General features: G+C 39.5%; 3 protein-coding genes across 6 annotated transcripts; 1 reads left to right on the top strand and 2 right to left on the bottom strand.

Moving 5' to 3' along the window:
- Nucleotides 1-112: 112 nt before the first annotated feature.
- Nucleotides 113-9,582, bottom strand: LOC135584970 (GDT1-like protein 5). 3 transcript variants are annotated; one of them, XM_065109705.1, is made up of 12 exons: nt 9,424-9,582; nt 9,250-9,318; nt 7,461-7,520; nt 7,322-7,369; nt 2,197-2,285; nt 2,056-2,092; nt 1,932-1,979; nt 954-1,022; nt 811-855; nt 670-731; nt 506-578; nt 113-434 (listed from the first exon to the last, which is right to left on the bottom strand). In XM_065109705.1, exons 1-12 carry the CDS (start codon nt 9,442-9,444, stop codon nt 360-362), a joined length of 696 nt encoding a protein of 231 aa, XP_064965777.1. In that variant the 5' UTR covers nt 9,445-9,582; the 3' UTR covers nt 113-359. The 3 variants fall into 3 exon arrangements, with proteins under 3 accessions (XP_064965777.1, XP_064965778.1, XP_064965780.1); XM_065109706.1 differs by having other exon boundaries at nt 1,944-1,979; XM_065109708.1 differs by lacking the exon at nt 1,932-1,979.
- A 1,148-nt stretch (nt 9,583-10,730) lies between these two features.
- Nucleotides 10,731-15,119, top strand: LOC135612909 (beta-1,3-galactosyltransferase 7-like). Its single transcript, XM_065109704.1, has 11 exons — nt 10,731-10,954; nt 11,029-11,125; nt 11,204-11,262; nt 11,378-11,580; nt 12,880-12,943; nt 13,621-13,693; nt 13,801-13,921; nt 14,009-14,096; nt 14,197-14,322; nt 14,401-14,510; nt 14,598-15,119. The coding sequence occupies exons 1-11, from the start codon at nt 10,842-10,844 to the stop codon at nt 14,744-14,746; spliced, it is 1,203 nt and encodes a 400-aa protein (XP_064965776.1). The 5' UTR covers nt 10,731-10,841; the 3' UTR covers nt 14,747-15,119.
- Nucleotides 15,120-16,282: 1,163 nt separating this feature from the next.
- Nucleotides 16,283-19,561, bottom strand: LOC135584965 (thioredoxin-like 4, chloroplastic). Of its 2 annotated transcripts, XM_065109710.1 has the most exons (4): nt 18,948-19,561; nt 17,473-17,526; nt 16,639-16,779; nt 16,283-16,567 (listed from the first exon to the last, which is right to left on the bottom strand). In XM_065109710.1, the coding sequence occupies exons 1-3, from the start codon at nt 19,410-19,412 to the stop codon at nt 16,669-16,671; spliced, it is 630 nt and encodes a 209-aa protein (XP_064965782.1). In that variant the 5' UTR covers nt 19,413-19,561; the 3' UTR covers nt 16,283-16,567; nt 16,639-16,668. The 2 variants fall into 2 exon arrangements, with proteins under 2 accessions (XP_064965782.1, XP_064965781.1); XM_065109709.1 differs by having other exon boundaries at nt 16,283-16,779.
- Between the last annotated feature and the right edge of the window lie 4,312 nt (nt 19,562-23,873).

Here is a 23,873-nt window from a genome sequence, read left to right as displayed (position 1 = left end):
TCCATTCCAGTTGAAACTCTCTCTCTCTCTCTCTCTCTCTCTCTCTCTCTCTCTCATTGCAAATAAAAAGTCAAATGATCCCATTGATTTGGCACTTCAAACAAATTGCAAATATCCTAAAAGTTCAATGCAAATATTCATGCGTGTCTTCTGGAGTTTGATATCCAGTCCAATGTAAACAGTGTTTTCATGGGGTTTTCCCTCTGACGGGTAGGTCGTAAGAAAAAACTGTTATATATGTTCTTCAAATGAGACAAAATAGGGTCTATCAATGGTCAGATTAGAAGTCTTAACCCCCAAAGGAGAATACAGCAAGCTTTTCTCCTGAAGGAAGAACATATGATCCCACAGTTTGGGATTCATGACTCTCCGGCTGCTGATAGGAAGGATTGGACGCCAAATACCAAGAAGAGTATGCCACTGGAGAGTGCAACCTGTAATCAAAACAATAGACAGCGTTAACTCGAATGAGTTTTCTGTAACAATATCTAACGATGCTCCTTACCATTTTTTCTGATATCTGCGACGCCAGGCTCTTTCCTCCGATTACTGCCGCTGTGGTGCACAATGCTTGTCCGCTAAACCAAAATAATGAAGCAAAAACAGATTTAAGTTTGGCTAAAAATGAAATCGAACCACGAAAAAAAAAACAGAGGATAGAGGCCATACATGATGCCCCCAAGAACTACACCAAACGGGTTCTCATCGGAAGCCAACCCAATTGTAGCAATCTGGAAAACAAATAGCTGTAACTTTGTGACCATAGCTAACCAGGGAGGAAAACACTAACCTCATTTAACCATGGTTTACCTGGCTCTTGTCACCCCACTCACCAAAGAACGTGATGGAAAATGCCTGCATCACATGGTAGCATATCAGATTAGACCTGCTAGAACAAAACAATGACACCAGTTATTTTCATTTATTTGGTCTTGTAACTTGAACACCATTACCTTGATGAAGATGGGCGAGAAGAATTGGGTTAGAAATGGCCTCTGCTGTTTCTTCAAATCATCACTCCCCTAACGATAGATAAAAAAAATTACAGCATGACCTATGTCAAATAACAGCTTAAATATTACAGGAATCTGTCAGATCATAATAATCTCCATAAAATATAAGCAGTTAACGTTGACATGGTGGCAATGAATCGGCATGCATTAGCAGCACATGTACCAAAGCTAGTTTGTTAGTTGCTTTTCCCTTGAACTTTCACCATACATCTAAGGAAAGTACAAGAAAAGAGAGCTAGCAAGTTATATGTCAGAAAAATGACTCGAGAAATCCACATATAGTTATGCATATTACAACCCGTAACTAGTGCTTCTCTAGATCAAGGAAGATAAAAAAAACGAGAACTTAAGACTCTATTGCTGAAATTTCTGACGAAAATTGCAAAACTGATGCCAATAGGCTCATAATTCCTCATATATAGGTTACTGCTACCCTGTCCAAGTCATAAAAAAAAACACTTCTACTGTAGATCGAAAATACTCCTCAAAACAGTGTCTTTCCTCCACGTTCCGGATATGACTAACTGATCTGGTTGGTCACTGTGTAGCAGGTGAGGACTTTTTCATCACTGTTGTACAATTGGGAATTGACCTGCCTAGCCCAGTCAAAAGGTATCTAGTTTCTTGTTCGGCCAAATTCAAGAATGGCAGATTCTATGTTATAGTCAATAGACCCACTTTTTCTTGGTTATGCAAGGAGAAAAGCCTGCCCAAAATGTGCATGCCCAATTACATTGATCCTGACCATCTTCACTAGAACATGTTTATCCATGCTATTTACTAGCTATTCTCTCCACACACACACACACACACATATAGAAAGCGCAACAGGAAATCAAGGAAAACATAGTTTGGCAAATTAGAGTCATGTGAAGTGTGAAAAAATCAACAAAGACCAATAGGCACAAGTATAATAACCGTGGTATTTACTTTGTTGCTTCCAGTTTCAGCCTTCCAATCAGCATTCTGAGGTGTTTAGAGAAACTTAGAAAAAACTCCATTAATGAAATGAGTTAAAAGAGTTCTAGATAAGTTAACTAACCAATTTAGCTTCGACTTCTGCCAATTCTTCACTCTCACTAAAGGAATAATGGCAATTAGTTTTAAACACTATGTAAAGTCTTGAAATGAATGAGCAAACAAGAAATATAGATGCTCGAGAATGGTGCAGAAATAACCATACCTTTCTTCATTAAATCCTTCCCATAATGACCACAGCCCAAATCCAAAGAACAACACAGTTGTTACGTGGTGTGACCATTTACGAGAAATCTGTTTCAATTAAACACTTTCTAAATTACAAAATATGGCCAAAAAAAAAGTTGATAGGATTAATTGAAAGAATACATATAAACAATTAATAAGACATAAAACCAGGACTTTGTAATCTGAAAAGTCTAGAAAGCCAGTGTATTTCTTTAGGTAATGAGTCCAATGACATAAAATAAGGAAGCAAAATATTAAGATACCAGCTGAAATAAAGTGCTTCATTCACCCAGATTAGCTGGGGTAGCTCTTTTAAATGGACAAGCATTACAATCACATTTTTATCATTCAGTCAAGAGAAGACAAGTTTTATGTGTAGTGGAAATATGTAAACCTGGGTCAAAACTCAAAATGAACTTCCATTAGTCATACATGGAATATCAGGTTTCTCCTCTGCTAAAGTAGATGGCATGAGTTTTGGTCATTACATAAATCTTACAGTTCCAACTGATAATTATCTGTTGCGGATTGTATGACTGCAGTTACTCATATCCCAGAATGCGGTGCCAAAATAATTTATTTGGTCTCAGAAACCCAATAGACAGAACATCCTAGTTAGCACCCACTCAGAAGTCTCATCAGAATTTTCAAGTACCCTTAACTTAGATATTATTAGCATGTAATGAATGGAAGTGAATGATTATTCATAATACAGAGACAACTTATTTTCAAGTTGTCAATTTCCTAGGTTCCTTCAAAATATCAAGTAAAAGCACCTGTTTCTGGCAGCATTTGAATAATAATCACTAGATGCACTCATAGTGTAATTTGACCAAAACTGAGACATTCAATTAAAACATTAGTTTCTCATATACATGGATTATAGTTGATAATAACAACTAGCCACAATAAGGTTGCTCCTTTACTATTGAAGTTACTATGGTTCAGGACATTCAAACAGTCCTTTGCCACCAAAGTCACCATGGTTCAAGTCATAAAAACAGCAAGGATGCAAGTCTTGATTCTTCCCAAGCAACAAATTGAAAAGAGCCTCATACAGTGGGCTGCCCTATTTAGCTAAGATATCAACTAATAAAAAAATAGTTTTATTTTTTTAAAATAAAACATTAGCCTCATACAACATTAGTTTCTCATATACATGGATTGCAAAATTTTGTGGCTACTGGGATTTAAGTTTTATGGATGTTTTGATGTACTTGAAAAGTGGCCAAGAAAAAAAAATTGAGACCAACACAAGGATTTTCAGTCACGTTAATCAAGCCACATGATAAATACAACCAGTGATTGAAAAAGGCGCTCGGGCGAGGCGAGGCGAGGCCCGAGCGCCTCGCTAATCTCCCAGGCAGCGCGCTTCAAACAGGCGCCGCCTGGGCGCTCGCCCGAGCCCAGGCGCTGGGCGCTTCGGGCGAGCGCCCGGGTAAACCAAGGTGACCGAACCAGGATTTTAGGTCTGGTTCGGTCCTAGTTCGGTTGGTTAGTTGGTTCAATCGAACCAACTAAACCAATATAACCCTTACCCAACCCTAACCCGCTGCCGCTGCCACTACCGATCCCGATCCCGATCTCGATCTCGCTGCTCGCCGCTGTCGCTGCTGGCAAACGCTGCCGTTGTCGCCACTCGCCGTTGTCGCTGCTCGCAAACACTGCCTCTGTCGCCGCTCACGCCTCCCGCTACTCGTCGCTCTTGTCGCCGCTCGCCGCTGCTGCTGTCGCTGCTCGCAAACGCTGCCTCTGTCGCCGCTCGCGCCTCCCGCTGCTCGCCGCTCCTGCTCCTGCTGTCGCTGTCGCCGCTCACGCCTCCCGCTGCTCGTCGCTCCCGCTCCCTTTCCCGCTGTCGTTGCTGCTGCTGCTGCCGTTGCTCGCCGCTCGCCGCTGCCGCTGTCGCCGCTGCTTCCTCGTTTCTCAGTTAGCAGGCTCAGTATACAGTATACTGTTAATATTAAGTTTATTTGAAATGATTAATTTTCAATACTGTTAATAAATTTTCTTAATTTAATAGCATATTTTTATTTAAAATTTTAAATAATTATATTTATTAATTATATTATATATTTTTATATTTTAGCGCCTCGCCTCGCTCGGGCGAGCGCCTAGCGCCTCGGGCGTTTTTGGACCTTGACGCCTTTTAGCGCCTAGCGCTTTTTAAATCACTGAATACAACAAATATGAGATTTTTGGACTGGATTTCTGGACTTCTATAGTAAAAAAAATAGAGAAAGGAAAAAACAGTTTGATTTCTCCCAGACCACATATCCCTTTCATCAATTAGTCAATATTCCTCATCAACACACACACACACACACTCTCTCTCTCTCTCTCTCTCTCTCTCTCTCTCTCACACACACACACACACACACACACACAAGACCCCCATCTCCTTCTCACATCTCTCAATTTCTCTGTCTCTTTACATTACAAAAATTCCATCTGTTCTCTTTTTATCCCATGGTTTAAATTCAACAATTAAAAATTAACCAATGCAAGGTGAAGATGTACAACTAGTTAACATAGTAAACATAGAAATGATAAAAAGGGAGGAATATTAGAAAGAAAGGGAAGGAAGAAGAAAAGAGTGAGCTGGTGGTGAACTGGTTGCTTTGAGATTAAGCAAATTTTATTCAGTTTAACATATCCAAGTTAGCATAGATCATTGTTCTGGATATAAATCTGTTCAATACCATATTAAATGTTGTTGATACAATATGACACTAATTTGCAGATACTCCTATACCACTTGGTATATTGTGAAATAATAATTTAAATAAATACAGATAGAACTATATAGAGGTGTCAACCTAATGAGGCAGGGATGAGGGATATAAATAGGGATGGGGGAGGGCATGAGGGGCATTTTCTATCATCTGTCCGGTTATGGGACAGGTACAAATAGAGTACTCCCCACCCCATCCCCATACCCGTCCCCACCTCATCAATATGTGGGCCAAATGCTAGGCGAGCTAGGCACCCACCTAGTCTGCCTAATACAAATCAAGCTGGATTCACTGTAGTCAAAAGCGTTAGGCACCAAAAGGTGCCATAGTCCCAAAATGCTTGAAGCACTAAGCGCTCGCCCGAGGGAAGCGAGGCGCTCCAAATATTATAATTTAAAAATTATATATCATGATTAATAAAAATAAACTAAAACAAAAATAACACATCAAACTTCGATTCATTTAAAGTACCAAACTACATTGTCCATATTCAATAACAAACTTACAAAATAAAACAAGATTACATCAAAGATCATTAAATTCCAATTCATCATCTTCAATCTTGTCACCATCTAAAGCTGCAACGACAATCCAAAACACTAAAAGGTAGCACTAATCACTACAAATAATAGCAATAATAATTGATATTTTACTACTGATTCACTACAGCAGGCAGTTGCTGTTCTCACAAACATAAACAAACAACAAAGACTAACAGCAAAGCAGGCAGCTATTCTAAGTTTAAATTGACAAACAGAAATGAAGTGGCAGCGGTGAATGGCGAAGAAGGCAGCGGTGAACAGGGAAGAGGGAAGAGGCTGTAGGATGGCTGTGGTGAATGGGGAAGATGGCAGCAGTGAATGGGGCAGAAGGCAGCGATGAACAGGGAAGAGGGAGGGGAAGAAGGAAGAGGGAAGAGGTTGCAGTGAAGGTAGGAGGGCTGTGGTGAACGGGGCAGAAGTAGAAGGGAGGAGGAGAAAGACAGATATATACAGGGAGGGGAAGGAGCCATCGCCACTGCAGAGGAGCGGTGAACGGGGAAGGAGGGGAAGAGAGAAGAGGGGAGAGGATGCAGAGTGCTGTGGTGAACGGGGCAGAGGTAGGAGGGTGGAGGAGAAAGAGAGAGATATACTCGGAGGGAGGGGAAGAAGTCGTTGCCGCTGTTGCCAGAGGAAGAAGCCACTGCTGTCGCTGCCACTGCTATTGTCGCTCACCGATGGGAGGAACTATGTCGTTGTGCAGAAATAAAGTGTGAAAGGATTTCTGCGTTATGACTTGTGCGTGGATAGGTCTCAATCGAACTCTTCAGCCATCGACGCTAGGTCTAACTAGTTCAATTGAACCAAATTCAATTATTTGGTTCAACTCAGGCTCAAACTGGCTTGAGTTGAACTGAATGTCTGCGCAGCTTGCCCAGTGCCTGGACCACGCTTAAGTGAAGATGCCCGCCCAGCCCATTAGGCAAGCACTCGGGGCCTCACCTCGCCTAGGCACCTAGGCGAGCTACCTGGGCACCCAATGACTTCATTGGCTAAATTGAGCCTTAGTTGAGTTGATTGAGAGTCAAATGCGAGCCATTGGGTTTGATTGAACTAGATGAAACAATATAAACATTCAACGGTCAACAACCCCCTCCCTCGTGCACACTTGAGCCCTAATTAAAGTGGGTCTTCTTCTCATCACTGTGACATTTTGGTAGGTAATTAGTTTTGATAATAGTTTTATTTTTTTTAAAATATAATGGATTAATTAGGAGAATACAGAGAATCCATAGGTTCCCCACCCCCAATAGGCATGCCCCAACTCTGGCCCCATCCTATCTAAATGGGGAACGAGGTGAGGCTGGGGGATGAGACAAAGACGGGGACTGGGACTGGGACAAGAGAAGCAATCCCCGCCCCCTTGACAATCCTAGTACTATATCGCTCGTTGATCCTTGTTAGACCAATTAATACTAGTTGGTACTATATCCATCTGACTAGTCTTTAAATTCATGCTATAGATAATAATTAAAATAAATACAGACTGGTACTATATCGATCTGACTGGTCTTTTAAATTCATGGTATAGATAGATAATAAAAGTTGTGATTGTTATCCACGATGACTACTAGATCTGATATCTCTTCTTAAGGTATGAACATGCTTATTTGAGAGCATCATAGCAGAAACATAAACAGAAGAATCTTCTTCAGGATTAACAAATTTCAAGAATTTATCTCAATAGAACATAGCACTCTAATGTTATAATACATATTATCCCATAATGAATGCTAAGTAGAACTGCCAAAACAAAGAACCAAATGGAAGGAAAGTCAATAAGCAGGAGTTTAAAGTGCAAAAATGATTCTTATCAATCATGACAGATTACCAGATTAGGTGCAACCCAACCAAGAGAGGCAGATAGAATGGTCATGACCTACAACATCATCCAGAATACATGTAAAAACAAACAAAATTACAGATCAACAAAGCAATATAAAGGTATAAGAAACAGATGCCATACTCACAATTAAGGATGCTAAACAACCTGCTAAAACAAGCTTCCGAGGATGACGCATTGCCAAGATCTAAAAAGGAAAATACATGAGGTGCCAGTTAAATTAATGTTAGACCAGAAATGGAAGAGCAGAATCCATCCTCTCCAAATTTAAGATAATTGGAATAAATCAATAATTCACAATAATTTTTGAAAAAACAGCAAAGCAAACAACATAGATAGCCGGTTCAAATTCAACATTTAAAACACAAAGCATAAGCAGGAATTGGCAACAGAGATAAAACAAAAGAAAAATCAATGGATGTTCAATTGTCTACTTCCCTTCATGTCATACTTATAACCTGGAAATCATGTTACTAACATATTCACTTATTTTTCAGTAACTTTACAGTACACAAGATAACTCAACTTTTCCATAAGGAAACTTGTAGAGCTAACTACCAAAGAATCCCTCAGACCTAAATACCAATATCTTGGATGTGTCCTAGCATCAAGATCTCACAGAATTATCTACTTCGTGGAATACGAATATGCATTATCATGACCTGATGCAATATTCATTTGGACAGAATATTGTAATTGCAATGACATGTTGGGCTACTGTGCTTTTGGTATGTTTATGCTGAAATGAGATGCTGATCTCCATACTGTAGCAGAGTCCAACTTAAGGGCAAAACAAACATACATGACAGGCAACCATTCTGAAACTAAATGGCAGGATTAAAACTTTCTTATACTGGACTTTTTCCCCTTTTCATTAAGACGAGATGAAAATGGATTAGTATAAAAATGTTAGGAAGTCAAAATGCTTGGTGATGCATATGTATGGTAATGTACACAATTAAGTATATATCAGTATTTGATGGGCAGAAATTCACCTAGTAGAGTATCTAGACCCAACAAAAACATCATGTAGGATTACAAGCTAATAAAATTGAGCAACCATAATATGTTATGCAAAATTAATAAATAAAACAAAGAAAAGTAGAAATAGAAATAATTAGTAATAGGAACAAAGATGGACAATAATCATAGATGCAATGCAGGGATCTTGTTTCACATATGATTAACGCATGCCACGAATTCGCCACCTAGTAGAGTATCTAGACCCAACAAAAACATCATGTAAGATTACAAGCTAACAAAATGGAGCAACCATAATATCTGATGTAAAATTAATAAATAAAACAAAGAAATAAAATAGTAGAAATAGAAATAAGAAGTTATAGAAACAAAGGTGGACAATAACCATAGATGCAATGCAAAGAGCTTGTTTCCCATATGATTAACTCATGCCACAAATTCGCTACTTAATTCTTTTATAATTGCCTTAAAGAGAGTTGACCTCCTGATTCCTTCAGGTTCTTCATAAGATAATTGAAGAAATGAAACTCACTGACTACTTGCTCAACAAAGCTAAACCCATCTTGAGAATTGTGATTCCAGAACGCACGCACTTAAAGCTGATAGACCCAAGAGCAGCTCGAATAATGACATCGAGTTCACTCCAGTCCGATCCCATCGCATTAATGACGCACGCAACACCAGTTAATCTAACAGCAGAGAACATCTAGTTCCAACCCCATCTGAATCTTTTCGCCTTCAAGAAGCAACCCAACCCACAATATGATGATAACTACACTCTAAAACCAGAGAACTACAGATCTAAGATCTCATACCTGCATAAAGTAAGAACGAAGAAAAGCAGAAAGTAGAAAATGAAACAAAGGACACCTGCATAAAGTAAGAACGAAGAAAAGCAGAAAGTAGGAAAATGAAACAAAGGACACGAGATTCACCGCTGCAGCGAAGAAGGTCTTGTCTCCGATCTCGGATAGCACGGTCATCGCCAGCGACTTGGTGAACCCCTGATCACACAAGGAAACATGGAGAGATCAACAAGACAACCAACCATCGGTACCCAACTCTTCTCACGTCGAGATGGAGATTTGGGTTTGCCAGGAGAAGCTCACCTCGATCAGAGACAACCCCATCTTCCTCCTCCTCCCACTCCTCCAATATCCCTACGCCGGAGCCCGATACGATCGATTACAGCAATCGCTTCATTAAGCCATGTATAAACGGAGAGAAGCGGCCACACAACTTGACCGAGTTGGGGAATCGACTCGGTGTTCGGATCGCTTCGCCTGCCCCAGTCAAGCCCCAAATGTCGAAAGAAAGAACAAATTTTTTGTCTTACCCTCTCCGACGTACCTTGTGGGACCTAGAAAAAAGCCCCGCCTGACTCGCAATTGGAGATTAGATTGGGGCCCACAAATCCATAAAATGTTAGGTAGCCAATTGAGGGAGCCACAGACGGGTAGCGGAAGCACGGCACTGCAACTTTTAGGAATCTTTACACATTATAATGTCCAAAAGCATTGCAAAATAATTCATTTGTGTAAATATTTTTGAAAATTTAAATTTATTTGCTTTAATTTACAAAACATTCTTATAAATGGAAAATACTAATTAATAAGTTCCCAAAAATAAAAATAATACGAATCTAAATGCCACGTCACCTTAGAAGACGGATGAGAAGGCGGCATTGGACTGGAGCCTAATGAGGTGAAGTGATCGGCCAACTCGGCCGAGTCGACTCATCGCGGGGTGGGACAAATGGAACCGCCAAGTCCACGCTTTTGTAGGTGACCATACAGGTGCCGTACTTAATCACATGACTTGAATTATAATATTAATGGTCTCGTATTATTGAGATCTTAAACTCACTACAAAGTCAACCTCAAAATAATTGCAATTTAGATACCAAGAAATGGTGTTTGCACGTTACAAGCAACATTATTTGTTGTAGTTCAAATTAGACCTCCATGAAATGGGTAGAAGCTTTGGGCTTAATGCGGCGATATGGGCTTTCTCTATTGAGATAAATTGCTTTTCTGGGCCTTCCAGTGAGGCCCAACAACTCAAAAGGCTAATCCTTGTCTAAAAGTGGGGGCCTAGCCTTGCTACTGGTGAATATAAGTGGGGGCCCACTGGCTTCTTCAATCAGAAGGCAGGAAGACGGTGGGTAAGCTTCCGCCGGATGTTTCCACGAAACAGGCGCCAAGAGTTGATGCGGTACGTTGACCGCCCTGTGTCCAGGAATCATCCCGTGGATGCAACGTGTTGACGCGGTAAGTTGACCATGATGTATTCCGGAGTCTTTGGTTCCCGTCACCGTCTAGACGCTACGTGTTGACGCGTTGAGTTGGCGGCCCGTTTGTCCGAAGCTCCGCTCTCCCGAGGTTTCATACAATAGATCCCAGTAGCGGTTGCGGTAAGTTGACTTGAGGTACCCCGAACTCCCTCCTTCCTTCGCCACCTCTTTTCCTGTCTCCTCACCTCTCTTCGTTCGCCAACCCAAGCGTGGGAACGATAGACGCGGAAGCAAATGAGGGTGAGGAGCGGCAACGCCAGCAGCGGCGGCGAGCGGAGGTCGTCCGCGAGATGGACGGCGATCCTTTGCGTCGGCAGCTTCGCCCTCGGGATTCTCTTCACCAACAGGTCGGTCCGTAATCCCTCCTTGAATCTCGCGCTAACCCTCGCTCACGTCGATCACGATCTCCTCGCGGTGGCAGGTCCTGGGAGGGCCCGGATGCCACCGGCCAGATCGTCTCCACCGGCCGGCAGGAGCAGGAGCTCCAGATCGTCGCGGAAGATTGCGCAACCAAAAGGGTCCGTATCAATTCCGACCGCGGATTTGAGTTCTTCTGCGCATGTTCCAAATGATGATTCTTTTTCGTTCGATTGCAGAGAGCGGAGCAGGATGAGGACGTAATGGGGGAGGTGACAAGGACGCATGAGGTCATACAGTGCGTACTCGAATCTCAAAAGGCTTCAAATTTATGGTTTCTTTTTGTTGAATTTGTTGGATTTTTGTGAACTGAGATTGATAGGAGGATGTCAATTGTGTGTCTGAAATTTCAGATCTCTGGATAAGACGATCTCGACGCTGCAGATGGAGCTGGCGTCGCAGCGGAGCGCGCTGGAGCTGAACGGCGCCAATGGCTCGCCGACGATTGCTGTGTCAAGTCAGCAGAGAAAGAAGGCATTTGTTGTGATAGGGATCAACACCGCTTTCAGCAGCAGGAAGAGGAGGGATTCCGTCAGAGAGACTTGGATGCCCCAAGGTAGCATTTAAGTGACTCAGCTTTCTGATCTGAAGAATTATGTTGATTCCACTTTGTGGACCATTTCATTCTGTTTATTAATTATTGGTCCTATGGGTAGTTGTAATGTTGATTTGGAAGTAGTACTTGCAGTAGTGGTTGGTTGTTCTTAACAAGAAAAGGAAAAAACATGAATTGTGCATAGCATTTTTCATATTATATGGTGCAAAGCAGTTTTTGACTATTCTTATTTTGGTCCTCCTGATTATATATAATTGTAGTATTCCATTCATCCTTACTGACTTTTTTGGAGTCATAATTGCAAAAGTAGCATACAATATTTGCTTCATTGAGTCTCACTTTATCCAGTGTGGTCACTGGAAGAACCTCAAACAATATTCTTATGTTATTAAATCTAGAAAAGTTACACAGCAAAAATAAAAATAAAATGGAGATACAAATATATGTTTTTTTTCTTAATATTAACCCAAACAAAGTGCAAAATGCAAGAACAGTTTGAGTTTTGACCAAAGGTATTAATGCAATCATCCAAAATAGATAAAGACTTGGTCTAGTAAAAGGGGCTTGCTCGGTACAAACTACATTTGGCCTACCTAGTAAACAAAATGTTAATAATATAGTAGCAACCCAAAACATCAAAGTTAAAATCTTAAATATCATACCTCAGGCATTAAATGGTGTGATTAGAGAATGTCATGTCACCACATATTGTCGTTTTATTTTTATTTTTTCAATTGAGCAACTCCCTCTTTTGTTTATAAGCCTTGTCTCCATAGCTCTAGTTTTAAGTGTGTTAGTTCTTTACGCAAACAATTCAATACTATCAGCAAACAGGAAAAAAAAAAACCATCTAACTTAATCTTGAAAATTGGGAAAATGCATCTGGCCATTTACTTCTGATATTGAACTCTATCTTGAAGATGGTTGATTTGTATACCATGTTTACTTTCTATCTTAGGTTTCTATTGCTTGTTCAAAGCTTTGTGTATTATCTAACAGGCACTTAGCAACATTTATCTGGTTAACTTGGAACTAAGCATGAGAACTTTGTATCCATCTGAATCAAAACTGAAGCCTACCGGTTGCAGCTTTAGCAAAATGAGGGGCATGAAATAAAAGATAGATCCAGATGTAGCTGAAGGAATGACAAAATATTCATGGAATTACTTGAGAAATAGCTAAAGTAGAATATCCAGATCATCAATTTAGTTGTCAAATTTTCTGCCATTTTCTTTCTCTTTCTGTACAAAGTCCTTCTTAGATAGCCTACACTAAGCAAGTTGTGAGCTTTTTTATCAGGTGACAAGCTCCGACAGCTAGAACATGAAAAGGGAATTGTCATCCGGTTCATGATTGGGCATAGGTAAATATTACTACCTCTTTTATGGAAAACATGGTTTTGTTTTCCATAATGACTATTACTCATGTAAACCTTTGATGAATGCAGAACTTCATTATAATCCATTGTTGCATTTGTTTATCTATTTTTTTAAGAGCATCATCTTCTATTTTGCTAATGTGAAGCTTATGAAGATTCACTTTTCCCCTTCTGGATCTAACTGATGTGAACTTTATAATATTTAGATATTATGTTAATTATTGATCCTATTTTGCTTCATCTTTTGTTAATTGTCCTAATATGTTTGGACTCGGATATTTGTGCGTAACAAGGGTAAATCGTTTACTTTTTCATAGTGATTAATAGATATCTAAATATGATAGCTGTACACAGTGATGAACCACAGACCAATTTCATCTTGCCATCACAAGTTCGAAGAACTTAACATAGTTTTTCTTCTGTCGTGTTGGTTCAAATCTGTATGCATGTAATTTCCTTTTGCTATTATCTTGTATTTTTTTTTCTGTTGCAACTTTTCTGCATTATTCTGTAATTCTGTTGTAACTTGTAAATGTTTTCTCTGGCTATTGATCTCTTCGTTACAGTAGCAGCATCTTTCATTCTCAAGGCCGATTAAGTTTAAATTATAGATCAAGATTGTTAGCTTGTTATAATGGCTGAATCCTACTGTTTCTGTACAGTGCTACATCTAAAAGTATACTTGATAAGGCTATTGATTCCGAGGAATCTCTGCATAATGACTTTCTCAGGCTGGTATGTTGGAACTGCTAGACATTGTTGAACCTCATCCTTTAATTGTCAGAATTCTCTCAACTGATGGTTGTCTTCTGCCTTGAAATGATATGTTGTTTATCTCATAGGATCATGTGGAAGGTTACCATGAACTTTCTGCAAAAACAAAGATGTTCTTTTCCACTGCTGTTGCCATATGGGATGCTGATTTTTATGTCAAGGTGGATGATGATGTTCATGTGAATCTAGGTGTGTATTGTGCCTAATTGAGACTTTATATTATGTATTATGTTTCTATCATGCTAATCAATTCTTGCAAATGCACAATTAAAACAGGAATGCTAGCCACAACTCTTGCTCGACACAGATCAAAGCCACGGACCTATATAGGATGTATGAAGTCCGGGCCAGTGCTTTCAAGCAAGTAATGTCTTTTTTATATTTTTAGGAGAATGGTCCCCTTGATGCTTTAACAAAACTATGCTTTAAGTTCATGTGTTAACATTGTTTCATCTGTGCTTCAGGAATGTCAAGTACCATGAACCTGAATACTGGAAGTTTGGAGAAGATGGGAATAAGTATTTCCGTCATGCTACTGGACAGATTTATGCTATTTCAAAAGACCTGGCTATGTACATCTCAATAAACCAGTAAGATATGATAACTCTCGTATCTGTTATTTGATTCAAATGGTGGATGACACTGATTATTTAAATCATTAATGGCAGGGCAATACTGCACAAATATGCTAATGAAGATGTATCACTAGGTTCATGGTTTATTGGGCTGGAAGTAGAACACATTGACGAGAGGAACATGTGTTGTGGGACACCTCCAGGTTTGTTCTCTACTAGGTGTATCCAATTTGGGGTGTTCATTTGTAAAAAAAAATTGTCTCCAGTAACTCTTTCTGGCTTCTCTCCAGACTGCGAGTGGAAGGCCCAGGCAGGAAATGTATGCATTGCATCATTTGACTGGAGCTGCAGCGGGATCTGCAAATCTGTGGAGAAGATCAAGGATGTCCATGAAAGGTGTGGTGAAGGAGATGGTACTGTGTGGAGTACCTTATTTTAACTGGGGAGGTTTTACATGCAATCTTTGTGCCCAAGGACAAAAACGATCGAACGAACAGTACTAATTTTGAAGTTAAAGATTATAGACCGAAAACAAAGAAGAAGCATATGATGAAGGCGATCCCTTTTTCTAGCACGGGAACCTCGTCGCCTGGTCAAATTAGATGTTCATATATCCTCTTCCTGTTGATGATTCCAGGTACACATTGTTGATTAACATCCAGTTAAGAGAGGAAAGTAATTGTTGTTTGTAGGCTGCCAATGTGTATAAGCTGTGAGATGTGTAGTTACGATCAATACCCCTTTTTCTATACTGAAAAAGATTTTGTAATTTGATTAACATGCCTGTGATGTTTACTCAGCATTACTTTCCAGCTGCACTATTTTCTTTGCTTGTATGATAGATAGAGCCACCATATATATTGGTTCGCGCAGCTATATTTCCAAATGATATGATGTGAGGATGTGGGAATTTTAGCTATTGGCGCTGAGATTGCTTTTATTTTGTATCTAATTTCCCCTGCAACGCAGTCAGAACTCAAGTGTCATCTTGTCATCTCGCTGTTTCTGCACTTGGTTATCATATCAAGGTTGCAGCATACAACAGTGATGGGTGATTAGAACTGCCAGTGTTGGATTGGACATGGAATACGTAGAACGATAACAAATCATTATGTAATGTAAGATCTATGTTCATAAGATTTTATATAATCTTAAGCTAATTATCGTTGATCTAACATAATCCTTCATTTTATTCATGAGATTTGATATAATTTTATACTAATTGTCATTGATCTAAACCACGATCATTTTCATCTGAATTTGGGTGGACTACATTTATTTGACCGGTGGAATTAAACATTTGATTAGTCAAAATAAGTTATTTAAAATAAAAGTATGTTATCAATTTTAGGAGATGAATTCTTGTTCTATAATTGATCATTATGAGCAGGTATTTTATTTTGTATTTATTTTATCTTAATATAAAAATAAAGAAGATCCTATATATATATATATATATATACTCTTCTCTTTCTTTGCCTTCTTTCTTCTCCATTTGCTCGGTCTTCTTCCTCCTTCCTTTCGTCTTTCTTCCTCTCCTTCCTCCATCTTTTTCCTTCTCCTCCAAGTATTCATCGGTCCAACCATATCATCAAAATACATACATATACATATATACATATATATATACACACACAAAAAGTATTTACATGAATATCTTTAATTAAACACGAAAAAAAAGATAAATACATAAGTGGAACTCAATGACTTGTTTTGCTACCATGTTAAGGATTGAATTGGGTGATAGAAAATCTCAAAAGCTTAAGCCATTAGCAAATGACCCAATATATGCTTAACAAATATCAAACCCAAATGCAAAGCAAAACAAAGAGAAGAACATTCAAGATACATGCAAGTCTCAACAACCAAGTGGACTAACCAAGGAGTCTAATGGCATGTTCACATAATAAAAAGCATCTACAGAGACAAAAGTCAACAGCTGGAGCAACAAGTCACCATCCACAATATTGGACTATATTTTAAGTACATTTATTTCCATTATGTGATCCTCTATCCAAACGAATCAAGAATGTTATGCTCATTTTACACAGAGGCTATTACAAGAGTATCGGTGATTAGACTAGCAATCGACAATTTAGAATGTCTGATGTAGTGTTGGAAGCCAACAGATTATCTACATTGAATCAGGCCTTTCATACAAAACTAGCAGGTAGTCTAAAGAATAAGATGAAGCAGCCATGGCACAGATGTACGAGCATATGAAAACAGAGGCTACTCGATATACAAACAGCAGGTTTCCCTAGAAAGAAATATTCTACTTATAAAGCTGGACTTTCATGGTCATAAGAGAATGAGTGCAACAAAGCAAACCTGCAGCCTGTGAAGCAACATCACCAACACTTAGGAACTGGAAGTATATTTAAGAATGGCAGCTATTATTCTTTCCTTGTCTCTGGTTGGAAACGCTTCCAACAGGACCCCATTCTTGTAGAATTGGAACAGTGGAACTGACTGCATGAATTCCATCCGTCAGTTTGGCAATTGAATAATGTACTTGAAGCTGTTTTGTAATATTATCTACTTGAAACTTGCAATCATTATTAGAACAACCCTGTTTTAGAACTCAAGTTGCCTTTCAACACCAGATGATATCAGACATAAAGGTGAGAACAAATGTACTGGAATTCAAAGGTGAAGCAACTAAGAAGAACCAATGTGCCATGTGGAGGAAAAGTGTGTCAAATACAGCAAGTAGGGCGGCACAAAGCATGTTCTGCAGCATGGTAATGTTTTCAGGGAATACTGTGATTTGATAGTACAGCTCTTCATAGCATTTTCAGTTGATTGCATGTACAATCTTTCTAATGTCATGAGCCTAATTTAAGAAGTGAGAAATCCACCTTCTGCAAAGCACGTTCTGCAGCATGGTAATGTTTTCAGGGAATACTGTGATTTGATAGTATAGCACTTCATAGCATTTTCAGTTGATTGTATGTACAATCTTTCTAATGTCATGAGTCTAATTTAAGAAGTGAGAAATCCATTTTCTGCAAACTGCAAAGCATGTTCTGCAGCATGGTAATGTCCACAGGGAATACTGTGATTTGATAGTATAGCACTTCATAACATTTTCAGTTGATTGTACGTACAATCTTTCTAACGTCATGAGTCTAATTTAAGAAGTGAGAAATCCAGTAAATGCACCTTTATCCGTAGCCGTTCTGCAACCTCAGACTGTTCGTCATATTCATCAATAACCTAGAGTTTGAGATAGAAGAAAAAATACCTTTCATAAGTCAGTAAAAGAGCATACAAAAGAAAAACCTACTTTGCAACACAAGAAAAAATAAAAAACTAATATTTTAAGATGACAGAAGGCCATTCACAAATACAATAAGAATGTTAAATGAAGTACCAGTGTTACTGCTATGAAGTGTAATGATCATCTAATAAAAAAATGCTTGAATTAGAGAGTTTGATCTATATCATTTTTTATTTATTTTTTAACAAGAAAAAGAATTCTTTTGTTACCACTTTAAAGGAAAAAAACCATACTAGTAGCTCCAAAAGTGATGCTAAAGAAGGTGGGTTGCGACTGAAGTCAGTTACTCAATGGAACAAGACATCTGTGGTATATTTTCAGTAGTTCCATCCGTATGGATTGATTGGGTTCGTGCTGTGAAACTCAGTGACAGCAACGTATCGAGCTGTTTAAACTGCCTAAAGATGGGTGGTACAAATGTTGGAGTCTGAGGCAGCCTGGTATAAAATATCTGTTCCATTCATTTAACATTTTGTCTCATTGTTCATCACTGAATCTAGTAGAAACATAGTGTCATGTTGGCCATTCTCGCTATTAAATTGATCCACCTTTCAGTATGTCAACTAGAAATTATAAGAAAGCTATAACTTAGGTGTTGTTCTCAGAAGTACTGTCATGCTTGAGATATAGAGTCAAAGTGAGATCCTGTTCGGTTGCTCCATCTGTTCTTCCACATACCATTACGCTCACCATAAGGAACCATACAAAATAAGCCATGGAAACCTTGGTTAAAAGGATTAATACTTCATTATGCTGAGGATAGAGTCGGTTATTGAGGGATGTTTCTGCTACTAAGAAATTCCCACAATTCTCGAGAATTCAGAAAAAATCATACATGAAGCCACATTATCATTTCCTTGAGAATCTACATTTTCACATTGTTTTACATTTGTTGTTAGGAACTGACAAATTAAAAACCTTTATCCTTATATCGAGAACTAAGTAACATGTTTTATGATTTAAGGAATATAAAGGGTTAAGGCTGAATTACTGATATGGAAGTAAATTAGTAAAACTTGAGCATGTTTTACTCTCATATTTCAACATTATATTATTATATTTTCTTTTCAGGGTAAAATTGGGTAGTACTATCTCATCTTATTAATAAGATAAAAACATTATGCACCATTAATACCAATTAAAACACATTATATAACTTGCAATTGACCCATGGATTTCGCCTAGTATTAATTGACCGAAGGAGAAATTTGCCATCTTGACCCTACAATAACTTGCCCTACTAAATGGAGACTGCAGCAAAAACACTAACCAAGCCACCTTGAAGAGGCAGACCATAAACAAGAGAGATCGGTAAGCACACTTGCCTAAAAGGGCGAGAAAGGAGAAGAGGGCTTACATTATGCTTCAGGAAGACCACTTCCGCTTGCTGATCGCCGGAACCCTTGCACAACTTCGCGAAGCCCTGCTCGATGTACTTGCAGCTTCCGCACGAGGCGCGGTAGAAATCCACAACCACGAGCGACCCGGCGGCCTTGGCCTTGTCCAGGATCCTCGCGAACTCCTCCTCGGTCTTGAACTCCCTGACGCAATCAACCGGACATAGATCGTCGTCGTCATCGTCCGCAACACCGCCAGTGCCGACCACCTCTCCTGATCGACCATCCGCCACGGCATCGAACAGGAAGCTCGAGCTTCTCCTCTTCTTTAGCGAGAGCATCCTGTGCGTACAACAAAATCCGACATGGGGTGGGCTTCTCGGATTCAACAAGAAGCTGGGGGTCGGACAAGAAGGTGTAGGATCTCGTGGTTGAGCTATGGCGGCATTATAGACTGGATTGGGAAAGGGAGAACAAGAGTTCATCTCGGTGGTGGTAGTGGCAGCACAAATCAATGCGTCGGAGGAGCTCCGGGGGACTAAATGCTCGTCTTCTTCAAGCGATCGGAGGGGCTTCCGACGGAAGAAACCCGACGAAGAGGAACATTATCTACCAACAATGTTGTGGTTATGGTTTTAAGTTCATCGACGGTTGCGTTTTATATGTAACAAACGAATATAAAATTAAATGAGAAATATTTCAACCAATCGATCGATCGTAAAAGTCAATCCATGTGTTGTTCGGATCGGATCAAATTCGATCTTTAGGAATTTGGGGTTTAAGTCCACCGAATTCAGTGAATGCCGTGTTCAATTTGGTTACGGATCGGGTCCTTAGACCGGTCCATTTCATGTAATCGGACCTTAAATTGGATCCACAAGTGGCTCTAATAGAGGGTAGGTCACGTGTCTATAGGTGTCCATACCACGTGACCTTTTCGGGCACTCGTAAACTCCTACCCGACTCAGTCACCTGAGCAGAAGCAAAGTGGACCCCAGATGGCCCACACACATCGGATTAGGTCAATTCTACGTATCCCCTTCCTGCATTCCTCCCTGATAGACCGTAACAAGGATCCTATCCAACCATACTTTGAATCGGAATCTTCCAAACTCGCATCACGACCGTTAACTCGTACCAGCGGTCGAGCGATCGACTCGGTTCGATCAAAGACGGAGTTCGGGTATAGACCAACTCACGTCGGGTCGGGTTTGGTTACAGCCAATCGGATCCGATTACTGTATCTAAAGATGACTTACATGAACCTACAAGCACAAAAGCTTCTTCCCTCGACTGAGATTGTACAGTACGTATGGGAATGGACAGCTCGGTGATGTGTTGTTTCCTACATCTTGTCAGAGAATCCCTCTCGAGAAGAACGTGGCCAACCCAACACCAATTGCCTGGAAATCAAACTTTTCCACTTCGTCAACATCAAGAGATAACTCATGGCGAATCGAGAGAGCATCGATTCTCCATGCCTAACTTGGTTTCCAATGCATCACCATGATATATCCACCACACCAAACCAGGAACCCTAAATATCCATCCGAAAGAAAACTTAGCTGTCCCTCAAGTACTGTGGAAAGAGAGCGAGAGAGAGAGAGAGAGAGAGGTGTTATGGCGTTCATGCGAAGCCACCTGCTGCCGCAGAGGGAGATGACGGCGGGGGAGTTCAGGGCGTGGCTGAGGCAGTTCGACGCGGACCGGGACGGGCGGATCAGCAGGGAGGAGCTGCAGCGGGCGCTGCAAAGCCTGCACACGTGGTTTGCGTGGTGGAAGGCGCGGGCGGCGATGAAGGAAGCGGACGTGAACCGCAATGGCGTGATCGAGGAGGAGGAGATGGGAAGGTTGATCGCTTACGCTAACGAGCACCTCCGCATGAAGATCTACGAGTACGATTCTTCCTGAGCCGTCTTTGAGATTCGTGTGGAGTGCATGTATTAACCTTCGTTTCTTCTACCTATTTGTATAGTTGCAGTCGAGCTTGTCGTGTGGTGTGTGTGGATGAAGATGAACACTACGTAAAGGCATGTTAAATGTCAAATATATATATTGCTTGATGGATTTTTATTCGAAGCTAATCCTTTTAATCTATATTCATACTCAATACTACTTAGGATTTCTAACTTAATGAAAATTATCTTCAAACAAATATTCATTTTAAGTTTTACAAAGAAGATTAATTATCTTAGGAAAATATGGATTAAAACAGAAAATATTCAGATAATATTTTTTGTTCATGATGACGTGGTCGGATCGATGACTTGACTTCCACGTGTCGAACCCCGAGGTGAGAAAAAATATTCCTTGTCTCACCAATCAATCTTGGTTTAATAAGCTTTACCCAAACTATAATCAAAGTTGTATGATATAGTCACCGATTCAAACTTTAGGATAAGTATGACAGGAAGGTTTGAAGTCTGTAGATGCAAATGCCTTTTGTCATCCAAAACCAGTACACAACATTAATGGAATCTTCATCTATCATTTAGCTTCCTGTTTTTGACTTCCGAGCTCTGTGGTAGTCTATTTTCCATTGCTTTGTATGATTCTATTCCTTCATGATGCCTCTTCCTCACAGATTCGACAGCAACCCGTACCTGTAAAGTTGCAGCCAAGCTTCACCCCTACCTTTTCCAACTGTTCTAAGAACCCACCCATACGTATACTGTATCATCGAGAACAAAGTGATCGATCCACCGGAAACATGATCTATATATATTTTCCCTATAAATCCAGCTGCTGCAAGTCGAAGCTACTTCGACTAAGTACATCAAGAGCAGCACGGGATGCAGAGTTTGCTCGGAAGAGTCTGGGCTTGAAGATAGTGGCGTATTAGCAATGGCACGTCTACCATGAATTGATTGTTTGAAGCGACCGTAATCTTCATGTGTGCTTTGATGTACTGTTCATACTCATGCTGTGTGTGGTGCAATATGTGAACACTATCAAAGAAGATGAACATCTCATCTACTCCTGGACTGGCATCAACAAGAATGCACAGTAGATCTGTTGATGTTGATAGGAAGAGGGGATAGAGATATCAAACAGAGGAAGAGTAGGACAAGCTTTCTATCTTCTATATTTCTCTTAAGAAAAACACTTTTACAATTTCAGAAACTCTATTCTCCTCATGACCCAACATATGGGGTTTATATAGTCCCCAAAGATACATTATATTAATTGTATTCAAGATGAATCATTCTCTTTCAAGAAACCCTTTCAAGAACCAATAACCAATTTGACTTATCCTTCTATAGACTTCTAATCCATCTTTTCTTCTTGATGTAATGATTCTCCCACTTGATGCAATGAACCTTTTTATGACACTTGAACAAGTTTAATTCCAACATTCTCCCCTCTTAAACTTGTTCCATCCAGCATGCCAAGTTTTCTTCGAAGTTGTTGAAATATTTCAAATTTAAGAGGCTTTGTGAGTATATCAGCCACTTGTTCACTTGTCTTGACATGATGTATCTCCACTTCTTTATTTTTGATATGATCTCTTATGAAATGAAATCTTGTATCGATATGCTTCGATCTTTCATGATAGACTGGATTCTTGGTTAAGGCAATAGTTGATTTGTTATCAACATAAATCTTGGTTGACTTCTCCTGTGGCATATGAAGCTCTTGGAGTAATCTTCTTAGCCATATTGCATGACAAACACTAGAAGAAGTTGCTATATATTCTGCTTCACAACTTGATAGAGCAACGATTCGTTGCTTTTTTGAAGACCAAGTGAATGTAGCTTCACCAAAATAAAATACAAATCCAGTTGTACTCTTCCGATCATCGTAGCTTCCGGCCCAATCACTGTCACTATATCCAATGAGCTCCAACTTTTTAGATGATGAATAGAACATTTCATACTCAATTGTTCCTTTGATATATCGTAAAATTCTTTTAGCGACATTTAAATGAGATGTCTTTGGAACTTCCATAAATCTACTTATTAAACCAACTCCAAATAGTATATCAGGTCGAGTGCATGTCAAATACCTTAAACATCCAACTAGACTTTTATAATAAGTTGGATTAATGTATGTACCTTCACCTTCCTTGGTCAACTTGGTGCCATATTCAACAGGTGTATCTGTAGGATGACAATCTTCCATAGAAAACTTCTTTAAAACCTCCTTTGCATAATTTTCTTGTGAGATAAAAATTCCTCCATTATCTTGTATAACTTCGATACCAAGGAAATAAGTCATTAAGCCCAAGTCGGTCATCTCAAACTCCTTTTTCATAGAGTGCTTAAAATCTATAATCATGGAGCTACTATTGCTTGTAAATATTAAATCATCTACGTATAGGCATACAAACAAGATATCTCCATTAGAGTTAGATTTCGTATAGAGAGCATGTTCATGTGGGCATTTAGAAAAACCATTTTGAATAAAATAAGTATCTATTCGAGAATTCCATGCCCGTGGGGCTTGTTTAAGCCCATAAAGAGCTCTCTTTAACTTGTATACTTTGTCTTCTTGTTCTTGAATAATAAAACCAGGGGGTTGTTGAATATATACCTCTTCTTCAAGAACTCCATTAAGAAATGCTGATTTGACATCCATTTGTAAAATCTTCCATTTCATTTGAGCTGCTAGAGAGATAAGTAATCTTACTGTCTCCAATCGAGCAACTGGCGCAAATACTTCTTCATAATCAATTCCATATTGTTGTTTATATCCCTTTGCAACCAATCTGGCCTTGTATTTCTCCACCTCTCCTTTTGCATTTCTTTTTGTTTTGAAGATCCACTTAACACCGATAGCTTGGTGGTCTTCTGGAAGTGTAGTAAGCTCCCATGTATTATTTTTGTTAATGGCATAAATTTCTTCATTCATAGCTTGTCGCCATTTTTCATCTCTATAAGCTTCTTCGAAGGTTAATGGATCATATCCTGCAAAAAGACAAAATAAAGAAAGTTCATCATTGTTAG

Source organism: Musa acuminata, chromosome BXJ2-5 (assembly GCF_036884655.1).
Source record: "Musa acuminata AAA Group cultivar baxijiao chromosome BXJ2-5, Cavendish_Baxijiao_AAA, whole genome shotgun sequence".
NCBI classification, from domain to species: Eukaryota; Viridiplantae; Streptophyta; class Magnoliopsida; order Zingiberales; family Musaceae; genus Musa; species Musa acuminata.
The sequence above is the reverse complement of the archived record's forward strand: the minus strand, read 5'-3'. Positions and strand labels throughout refer to the sequence as shown.